General features: G+C 42.9%; 1 protein-coding gene across 7 annotated transcripts in view; it reads left to right on the forward strand.

The window, feature by feature from the left end:
- CAPN6 (calpain 6) overlaps positions 1-7807 on the forward strand; it is a 57779-nt gene extending 49972 nt beyond the window's left edge. For all 7 annotated transcript variants that reach the window (XM_042825446.1, XM_042825444.1, XM_042825448.1 and 4 more), the window contains 2 exons: positions 4475-4611; positions 5196-7807. In XM_042825446.1, the coding sequence (XP_042681380.1) occupies positions 4475-4611; positions 5196-5378 (320 nt within the window). In that variant the 3' untranslated portion in view covers positions 5379-7807. The remainder of the gene's footprint in view (positions 1-4474; positions 4612-5195) is intronic.
- Positions 7808-11139: the final 3332 nt, after the last annotated feature.

Consider the following 11139-nt stretch of genomic DNA (forward strand, 5'->3'; position numbering starts at 1 on the left):
CAGCCTGCAGCACCAAATCAGCCTGCAGTACCATTCATAGGTAGGGCACTGAAGGAAGGCTTGAAATCATTCTTTCCATCAGCATTCCCTGTTACCTTGAATTCTGCTGTGAAAATCTATTTGAATCTTTCTTTATCAGCATTGTTTTTCCTTTAAGATTCTCTAACTCACAGGATATAGATTATCTTATAGTTGCCACATATTATGGCAGCTTTAGAGAAATGGAGTAGATCAAGAGCATAAATAAAAAATCATTAAGTCAAACACGCACATTTGTGCTATGCATTAAAACTAAGCTGTGCAGTGACAAGTGTAACATCAACAACTGCATCCTGCCTTCTGAGGGTGTCTTGTGGGGAAGTCTGCAAAGTTTCTGATTGATACTGGATTCCATTTTTAGTAAGACAAAAAGTAGAACATGGCACACGTTTCTCACCTTTGGGTTGGGATTTTTTTTTTTGTACATTATAATATTTGAATACAGAAATTCCTTGAAACACAGTGCACATGTGAATTGTAAATATACACTAAAAAGTAATGAGTTAATGTATTCTGAGATTGTTTTCTAATATTGTGCAGAAGAAATTGTCATCTCTCATCTATTTGGCGTCTTCCATCTCTCTGTAGCTTCTCTAGATCCATGTCTGTTCTGTTTCCCATATTTCAAGGAGAAATAGCAGCCAAGCAATCAAAAAAGAGGTGTCTGCTTGGAGGATGTCAAATCATATGTCCCAGAATTGAGTTTAGACCTCAGCCACATGGGTAGTTACCAAAGTAAGTCTTGCCCGCCACTCCCGGAGTATTTCCATTTCCATTTCCTAGTATTTCCATTTCCTAGTGTGAGCCAGAATTAAGAGTCAGCAGCAACCTCTTGTATAATCAATACTGTGAGCTGACACAAAATGCCACATGGCAGTTTCCATATGGAAAGACAAGTAGAAGTTTCCCTTCAGGTTAGACGCAATCAATGTTTACTCGCATAGGAAACAGGTAGATTAAGTGACTGTGTATGCTGCTAAGAGAGCCTCATGCACACGTTACTGTTACTCATTTTTTGGTGCAGATATTGATGGTAACTTGTTTCCATGTGAGCTGCTGTGTCTGATTATTCCATTGCATTTTACATGAGTTTCCGGACTTCTTTGTCTACCTGTGTATTTGCATCTCAGCTCTGCTATTTCCTTCTCCTAGTCTCTGTCATCAGTTAGCTATATATCCCTTGGCCAGTTTGCCTGCCTGGTTTGAGTAAGGCATCACTACCATCCTTTAGCAGACAGAGAATGCAGAACTAGATGATCATGAGGGATTATATTATTCTTTCTGAAGCTTCTGAGAACTGAGGCATTTTATTACTTCTCTGTGACAAACTGCGTCCTGAAAACATCAGAATATCTCTATACTCTGAACCGGTGTAAGGGGATGTGGAAACTAAGAGGACTCTGTACAGAGGTACCTTTTTTTGATACATCTTGCTTAGTGTGATTTTAGATTTGAATGTGCTATTCATCACATCAGCCCCTCGCTGTCATATGAGAGTTGGGCTTAGCACAAATTTCTGAGAAACTACTTAAGCAAAACTGGAAGAGAATGAAGTCTGCATAGCAAGTGCACTCCCAGCCTGGCTCATAAGCTGCTTGTCATCAGAACCCTGTCCCCCGACAGAAGAAGGTTGTTTAATCTCTGTTATAAATGTTTATTTAAAAGCTCTTCCTTGCTGCTGTCTTTAATCCATTGTCCTGTCAGAAAAAAATAATGGATGGTTTGCTGCTAGATTAGCAGATGAATCTAGTTCTGAACATATATTGGCTGCTTCTCTTGGAAGTACCTCACTGAGTTAGCTTGTGCTGAAGTTGATCCAGCTATTTGGGAGCCAAGTAAAGTGGCAGTTTGCAAGAAGATGGGGAAGTGCTGTGTGCTTGGATTTCAGTCTGCCTGTCATTCCCAAGTCTGTTTTAAAAATTGCTCTCCCTATTGTCTGTCGCACTCTTTTCTTAACAGCTTATCTTCTGGAAAAAGTCATCTTTACTTAAGCCTTTCCACTGGAATTCCATGCTGAATTCACGTGTTTAATGGCCTTTCACCATTTCTTTTCTAAACTCGGTGTATGATGTACAATATCCCTGGTAAGGAGCGTATCTGGTGCCTTTAATGGCAGATGCCCTGGGAGTAGATCAAGAAATGGAAGGAGAGGGCAAAAACAGATGATAAATATCCAGGCAAAGCACAGGAAAGCTTGAATCATATATATGATTGAGAACTGAACCTCTTCCACTACCGGAATAGAAGCTCAAGTTGTTCTCCTTCCCAACTTGCAGTGAATGCTAGGATATTTTCTTTTCCACATTAATAGCCCTTTCTGCATTGTCACTGTACTGCACATAAACCAGGCTAGTGCTGCAGACACCTGGGCCCGCGGTAGCTGAGAACATTTCTAGTTTCATTCCACATATGCAGCTCTCCCAGTTCTTTCTTTTCTTCTAGACTTAAAGCCATTCTTCCTGCCCCATCCCTCAAGGTGTTCAAGGCCAACCTGATTTGTTTGGGGGCAGCCCTGTCCCATTCTATGATATAAATGGCAGTTCAGTAATGCAATCGTGAGGTCATGCTGTGCAATTACTTTTAATGTCTGTCTTCTGCCTTCCTATTTTTTTTTCTATCTGATTCTGAGAATTTTAATGTTTCTTTTAAATGTTAACTTTCCTTTTCCATTGACTTAGCTAGTCCCTTCATTAATAGTTCTGCAATCCAGCAAATTCGCCTGTTAACTCTTAAATTTCTATGTTCTTTCCCCACCACCTCTTATGCCCTGTGTCTCTTGATTTCAGTTAATGATCAGATGTTGCTTTGCTTGTAGCCTATGGCTGTTTCATGCAAGACCCCATTTTATTCAGGTTCATTTTCCAAATCTCTCAGCGAATGGTGGAGCCCTTCCATCACTGGTACATAGCATGGTGCTGCCTCGTGCCCCAGAGCTAAATCCACACCTTCAGTGACACAGAAAGTAATTGCCTCCCAGAGAAGCCAATACATTGGTACCTGCTGTAGAAAGTGTGATATGTTGTCAGGGTAACGGGCTGCTACATGTCTGGCCAGATGTAATTGCAGTGCAGCATACGGAAAAATCTTTCTCGTCAGTGTAAGGAATTCCTTCTGTTTTGGATGTAGCAGCTATGTGGTTTGTTTGTGTGAGGTGTTTGAGTGATATGTTTGAGGAAAACTAAGCTGGGTATGAATTATTTAAAAGTGAAAGCTACCCTAAAATGTTGCTGCCTTATGACTGTCATTCGAGTAGTGGCTCTTTCGGGTAGATGGTCAAAATGTGCGTAAGAAATGATCGTGTATCTGAATTACACTTACACACATTCAGTGGGCTTATTTAAAATATGAGTTGCAAAAGTAGAAGGGGCTGAAAAAATAGATATGCTGCAATTAACACTAAGAATGGATAAAAATACTTGCATTGAAATACAGAAAAATGTAGCACTTGCTTTTAAATAAAAGTAAAGTGGAGTGGTCTGTCCCATTCCAGGATAAAGACAGATTTTTTTCTTTTTTTTTTTTTTCCTCAAAGCAATTCTTGCTCCCTACTGGAATGAAAAGGAAATATCAATGTTTATATCAAAGTGAAAATGTGAAATGTAGGAACTGTAACATATTTCTGAAATGTTGATCATCTCAGTGGGTTATGTATAATTAAAGTGTAATTTAAGTTATTAATTGGGAAGAATTATATGACAATAATTTAAACTTTAAAATAACAGAGATCAAAATAATAGAACCAAAGAAATTCTATCAGATTCACGGGAATGAAATCAGGAACTACGGAGGACTTGCTTTGACAGCTTCCTACAGAAAATTTTGTTGAAAGCAGCATGCTCTTGTGTGTTTTGACAATATTTTGTTTTCTACAAGGGAAACTGCTTCATGAAAATTACCTCCTAAAACTAATATACAACTCATATCAGAATGTGGTAGACAGCATTTTCAACTTAGGCACTGTAAAGCTGGGCACTGAGATATGTGTTCAGTGAACTGTGGAGGATGAACAGCTTTAACCTTCCATTTTTGCCCTGTAGCCCTGAACCACATATCAGATTACATACACATGGATGCATTTTGTCTCTCGTGTCTTGAGCAGTGCTGGGAAGTGTAGTGTTTCACTTGGAAGACTTTGTGTTAAATGAGGATGTGTACAGTAAAGGGATATGGGAAGATGACAATCCCAGTCAAAGAGTTGGCTGGTTTCATGGCAAACAGTGTTCAACTTCTAATTCTGAGCATTCGGTTGTTACTCATCAAGAATGAGGTATTTCACTTCTGTCTGTTACAGGGAGCTAGCAGTGGATGTGGTGTACTCTGGTGCCCTGTTCCATGTCACTAGCAGTTGTGCTGCCAGGCAATGGAGGACATGGCTCCTGCTGGGTTTCTGGGCAGGTCTCAGCTACTATTCTGTGATCTAATGGCTGTGTTTCAGGAGCAGATCCCTATGTGCTCATCAAGTGTGAGAACCAAAAGGTGCGCTCCCCTGTACAACACAATACTACCAGGGCGACTTTCGACACACGAGTCATCTTCTACAGGAAGAACATTGACAGTCCCATCATTGTCCAGGTAAGGTAAACCACACTGAGTGAGCTGCCAAGGACAGGGGATAGAAAAAACAAGACAAGTGCAAGAACTGTTTCCCTTTCTGGGCTATGATTGACACTGTTCAGCTGCTCCACTAATTCTGATTCTCTAGCCCAGATCTTTTCCATTGAACAGCAACTGCTGTTACTTAGGGAGCACTCTGAGCAGAGGGGATCTGGTTCTAACAGTCACAGGAAAAGCACTGCTAGAGAGCAGGAGGTGAGCACAAGCTGGCAGAGTGGCACAAACAAGCTGACTGCACGTAGGTTTTTACTGCTGATAAACTCAAACTGCTAATTTTCATTCCTCTTCTAGGCAGGCTTTGACCTAGAAAGTAAAAAGCTGCATTTAGCTCCTTATTTGCATAACATATGTAAATGAGCATGCAAATCCAGAATCTCCCACTTGCTTGCTAGACAATTAGCTAAATTTAGATGTATGCCCCCTCCTCACTGCTCTTCTGAGGGGTTAATGGGAATGACCCTCCTCCAGCACAACCTTTTTGAGTAGAGTGTGAAAGAGAAGCAGTGCTTCAGCTGGGGTTATTTCTGTCCCTTTGTCTCTAGGTCTGGAACAGCAACATCTTGTGTGACCAGTTCCTTGGACAGGCGCTGCTGGCAGCTTCACCCAGTGACCCCAGAGAACAGCAGACTCTGCAACTTCGAGGGAGGGGCAGCCAAGAAGCCGAGGAGGTGCCAGGTCACATCACCGTCAAGGTTTTTTCCAGTGATGACCTCGTAGAGCTATGAATACCAAAGCCCTGCAGAGCCAGACAGAGCTGTCACCTCGCAGCAGGAGGGCTTGTCTGTGCTTTCTGTGTGAATGACTTGTAAGCAAAGGTTTCATGTACATACTCACAATTGCTTTAAAAAGAAAAAGCTCTCTAAAGCTCTCCATTATTTTCGATAATGGGGAGGGAGACTTTTAAAGGGAAAAAAAATGCATATATATATATGTTCATCATACAGCAAGCAGTAGAAAAGGTGCCAAACTAACGGTCAGCAGATGAGCTCATTAAGACATGAGCTCATAGCCATCTCCCCCAGCAGCATCCTTCAGTAGCTCGTGACATGTAAGCTGGAAGCAGACATGACTGTTCTCACAGATCATTACACGTTCCCAGCAGGCAGGTGGGAATAGCTGTATCTCCACAGCCGCATGCCAGCAGGCTGGCACGCTGGCAAGGACAAGATGGACTCACATGCCTGATGTCCTTGTTCACTGCTAGACTCCCCTTGGGAGGGGGAGTTTTTTGAGCTTTGATTGGAATTTTTTTCCCTAATACTGATTTTTTTTAAATTAATTTCACTCTTATTGATAAAGATATTTCTGTTCCTTGGCTAAAACTCGAGGATTTCAGTAGTAGGACGTAAGACCAGACGTGCCATGGCAACATTAAAATAGAGGGGCACGTCTTGGAGTGATAGCTTTCCCTGCATAAAGGCTCTCTTTGTATTTTCCTGTTGTCCACCCCAAGCTGACTCACAAGTTGATATCTTTGGCCAAGAGATGGGCATCTCACAGTTCAGCTGTGGCTTTGCCTGGAGGACAAACTCAATTATGGAAGCCACCTCCCTAAGGAGGTTTTGATTAATCTACTTTATGCTAGAATGAAAGAATGCTCCCTTTGCCTCATTAGGTGTGATGAGCAACACCAGAATGAAAGAGGAGAAAATTAGTTTATGACAGGAATGGGTCTGTAAAACAAAGATGCCATGACATAGTAGGTACCAGGTTTTTTCTTTGGAAATTTTGCATTGGTTTATTGCTGATAGAGCTCACATCTTTGAGAAACTTTAACTTGGGTATGATGGAGGTCAAGTATTGTTCATATTTTCCTTACAGCAAGGTTCCTTGTACAAACTTCCTTTTAACTTCTGCATATAGCCTGTCAGTAGGGCTCCTTCATAGCAGACATTTTGAATTGTCAAGCTATGCAGTGATTCTGGCAGTGTAAAAGAGGCTTACTGTGTCAGACATCTCAGAAATGGATTTTGTATGGTTGCAAATTATGGTCTTGAAAGTGAAGCTAAAGGCTTACTATTCTGCCTTCTGTACAGCCAGGAAGCTTCTATTTCTGTGTACCTCATAACTACTTCAGCCATTTTGTGCAATGTTTATAACTTATAAAATGGCCCTTGGTGGAGTTAATGTTTTCAAAAAAGGTTTGTAAGTAAGTCTGCTTGGGGCATCCAAAAGGATCAATGCTGTGGGAGGAAAAAGATTTGTCTGACATGTTAGGGCTGGAATATAAAGCTATGAAGGATGTTATGCTGCCATCAGCTTAGCTGCTGTACCAAGTACCTAAATCCAACTATTTTTAAAATAGCTTGGGCTCAAGCCATTTTGCACGCAGAGCATTTGTCAGATGTGAGCTGCACCCAGAGGCAAGTATAACTTCTCTGTAAACTCATGGCTTTGGAGTTGCTTATTCTCAGACATGACTGTAAGGTGCATTTCTTTTAAAAAATCATGCAACTCATACAGACCAGAGCTCAGGCAAGACACACAGCGAGCTGCCACTCAGTCTGGGCTGACCTGTTTATGTTACTTTTCCTCATGCACTATTTTATTCACTATAGCTCTGCCTCCTAGCAGCCCATCAGACACACCTTGCCTGCACAGGCAGAGCAGCAGGGCTGCAGAGCTGTTGAGGATTGCAGGCAGCAAAGGTGAGCACCTGGGGAGAGCAGAGTTGGTTTTGTTGCATAATCCCCTTTTCAGACAATTTTGCAGAACTCTTTCTTCTGAGATGGGTGCAGTAAAGAGGGGTTTGCTGATCTGGCTGATTGACTGGGGTCAGAGCATAGCCCAAAGAGGGTTCCTGGCAGACAGCACCCAGCTGGGCCAGGCGGCTTTCCCTGCTCAAACCAGAGCCCGGAGGTGTTTGTCAGCAGTCAGCCATACCTTGTGGGAAGATGTTCTGTTTCATGGTAACTGCCTGGGTGTGTGTGCAGGCTTCGGTCCCCCGTAAATCCCCACATTAATACAAGTCTGGAAAATATTTTATTTCAAATTTCAACCTTTATTTTTTCAATACGAAGCAACCTAAATAAAAGGCTAACAAAATATAAACAACTTGAATAATTTCTGCAATGAAACATTCTTGTTTCAGATAAAAGAAAAATCACTTCGGCGTGACCCTAACCGCCCTCAGTCAGTTTGGGGGCGGGGGGAGAGAAAGACGCGCAGATCCCCGCACGCCTCTGTTCCCCGCGCAGCTGCTCCGCGCCGTTACCGCCCGCAGCTCCGCCTTGGGCGTGCGGCCGCATGGCGGCGCTCGAGCCGCGCGCGGATCGCCTCAGGCTGTGGTGAGGGGCTCCCGCGTGCCGCCATTCCGCGCCGTCCCCCGCAGGCGGCGCTGCGGCCGCCATCTTACCTGTCGGCCTGGCACATGGCGCGTTTTGTGGGTGCGACTCAGGTGAGAACACGCGTGCAGAGCTCCTGGTCGTATGTACGTGTGTGTACATGTGCACTTATAGATGTTCAGTATATAGAGAGAGTTTGTAGTTGTGTGAGGTCTGTGTAGATGTCTGTTAATGTAGACAGCAGTGTTATAAAGTTATGTAAGGAGCTGTATGCCTGTGTGTGTATGTATGTTTTTAAAAGCTTAAAAATATATGTACATGCTCACCTATATTTAAGAAAGTTGGATGGCTAGTGAGTGTGTTAGTGATGGAACACTCACTGTCTCCTCCTGTATTTTTATTACATATAGATTATATCAATATGTATTCTTATATACATTAAAACCACTGTTTGTGTGTGTAGGCACCAATATACATATATAAAATACATGCTAGAATTCCATATAGATGACTAGAGAGGGAGTGATGAGTCTGCATTTGTCTTTTTCTATACGTATGTATGTACCATAGACACAAATACATACACTGTGTCCTATGTAACGTGCACAGAGTGCATTTCAGCATCTCTTGCGTGACTGACATATGTAGGTGTACATAGATAATACACAGTGTTAGGTTTTTGTCTCAGATCTCATCCTGTGTATCTTTTACGTATGTACCTACACACAGCTCTTTACATAAATGCCCGTATACATGATGGATTGAGGATGGTATGTATGTGTATGTATGTGTAGTTGTGTATGTATACATAGCTCTACACATGCTTACACTGTAGGTATCTGTGTGTGCAGACACATATATAAAATACATACATCTATTAATTTGCACTGAGGGAGGTTCATGTTTTAGGAAAAAGCTTCTTGGAAAGAGTGGTGCTGCACTGGCACAGGCTGTGCAGGGAGGTGGTGGGGTCAGCAAGCGAGGAGGTGTTCAAGAAAAGGCTCAGCATGGCACTGAGAGATGTGGTTAGTGGCACGTCAGGATAGGCAGGCACTGGGACTCAGTGATCTCAGAGGTCTTTTCCAGCCTGAATGAGTCTTTGACTCTGTATGAGAAAGAGGACACTTCTGTATATGTATGTGTGTTGTGTGTGCATAAGCAGAGAGGTGCTCTGTGTGAGTGTACATATACATATATATACACATACATGAAGTATGTATAGTATATAGTTTATATTATAGATCATGTACTGTAAATATGTATAGACAGTGTGATTCATATTTATAGAAGGGACTTTATATACACAATGTATAAGCTAAATACTATATTATATGTAGTTGGCTAGAGAGGGAGCATTTTGCAGAGAGAGGGTGGTATATATGGATGCTATATATGATAATTTATGCATATAACTCTATAGCATATGCTCGATACCTTCAAATATATTGGGTATATATAGAAATGCACTCTTCATACATCTGTGTATATACACAGTTGCACAAACACATTATATGTATCTTTTTAGCAATTTATATACATTTATGTTCTATCTAATTACATGCACAAAATACAGTCATTTATAGTTGTGTGTATCTGTATGTGTGTGTGTGTATATATATATATATATATATACATAAACATACATGTATGATGGAAACTGGACTGCTCCAAGTGCATAGGGCTGGATGAGATTCACCCGAGAGTGCTGAGGGAACTGGTGGAGGTGATGGGCATTTCCATTATCTATCAGCGTTCCTTGTTGACTGGTGAGGTCCCAGAAGGCTAAAGGCTTGCCAATGTGACTCCCATCTACAAGAAGAGTTGTAAGGAGGATTCAGGGAACTACAGTATTATCCTGCAGAAGCTGGCAGCCCGTGGCTTGGGCAGGTGCATTCTTGGCTGGATGAGGAGCTGGCTGGAGGGCTCAAAGAGTGGTGGTGAATGCAGTTAAATCCAGCTGGTGACAGTCACCAGTGGTGTTCCCCAGAGGTTGGTGCTGGGGCCTGTCCGCTTCAGTATCTTTATTGATGACCTGGATGAGGGCATCAGGTGCACCCTCAGCAAGTTCGCAGATGACACCAAGTTGGCTGGAAGTGTGGATCTGCCTGGGGGTAGCGAGGCCTGCAGAGGGATCTGGACAGGCTCGATGGCTGGGCTGAAGCCAATGGGATAAGGTTCAATAAGGCCAAATGCTGAGTCCTGCACTATGGCCACAACAACGCCAGGCAATGCTACAGGCTTGGGGCAGAGAGGCTGGAAGACTGCAGAGAGGAAATGGACCTGGGGGTGTCGATTGATGCTGGGCTGAACATGGGCCAGCAGTGTGCCCAGGTGGCCAAGAAGGCCATTGGCAACCTGGCATCAGGAACGGTGTTGCCAGCAGGAACAGGGCAGTGATTGTCCTCCTGTACTGAGCTCTGGTGAAGCCTCATCTCGAGTACTGTGTCCAGTTTTGGGCCCCTCACTGCAAGAAAAACATTGAGGCTCTGGAGTGGGTTCAAAGAAGGGGAACAAAACTGGTGAGGGGTCTGGAGCACAGGGCTTATAAGGAGCAGCTGAAGGAGCTGGGATTGTTCAATCTGGAGAAGGCTCAGGGAAGACCTCATTGCTCTTATAACTACCTGAAGGGAGGTTGTAGTGAGCTGGGGGTCGGCTTCTTCTCTCGTGTAACTGGTGATAGAACTAGAGGGAATGGCTTCAAGCTGCATCAGGGGAGATTTAGGCTGGACATTAGGAAACTGCTTCTCTGAAAGAGCGGTCAGGCACTGGAATGGGCTGCCCAGGGGGGGTGGTGGAGTCACCAACCCTGGAGGTGTTCAGGGAATGTTTGGACGTTGTGTTGAGGGACATGATGTAGTGAGAACTATTGGTGATGGGTTGGACTGGATGATCTTGTAGGTCTTTTCCAACCTTGGTGAATCTGTGATTCTGTAAACGGGTATTACACAGCAACATAATGGTTTCTGTACACATTTGTACAATATATAGAAAATATACTGTATAACATACAGAGCATTTATAAAACCAGTATATCGTGTATTTTATTTATTTATACACTCACACAGTGCTCCAAAAGCAATGCGTCCTATTTTTGTGATGCTGGTCTGCAATGTCAGAGGCAGATGTTGGCAGTACAGCTGTAAAGGCTGAATCTTCCCACCAGTATCCTGTTATATTGTTGTTATGTGACAGATGGCAGCAG

Source organism: Centrocercus urophasianus, unplaced genomic scaffold, assembly GCF_019232065.1.
Source record: "Centrocercus urophasianus isolate 14NV4802_14NV808 unplaced genomic scaffold, USGS_Curo_1.0 seq_24, whole genome shotgun sequence".
Classification (NCBI taxonomy): domain Eukaryota; kingdom Metazoa; phylum Chordata; class Aves; order Galliformes; family Phasianidae; genus Centrocercus; species Centrocercus urophasianus.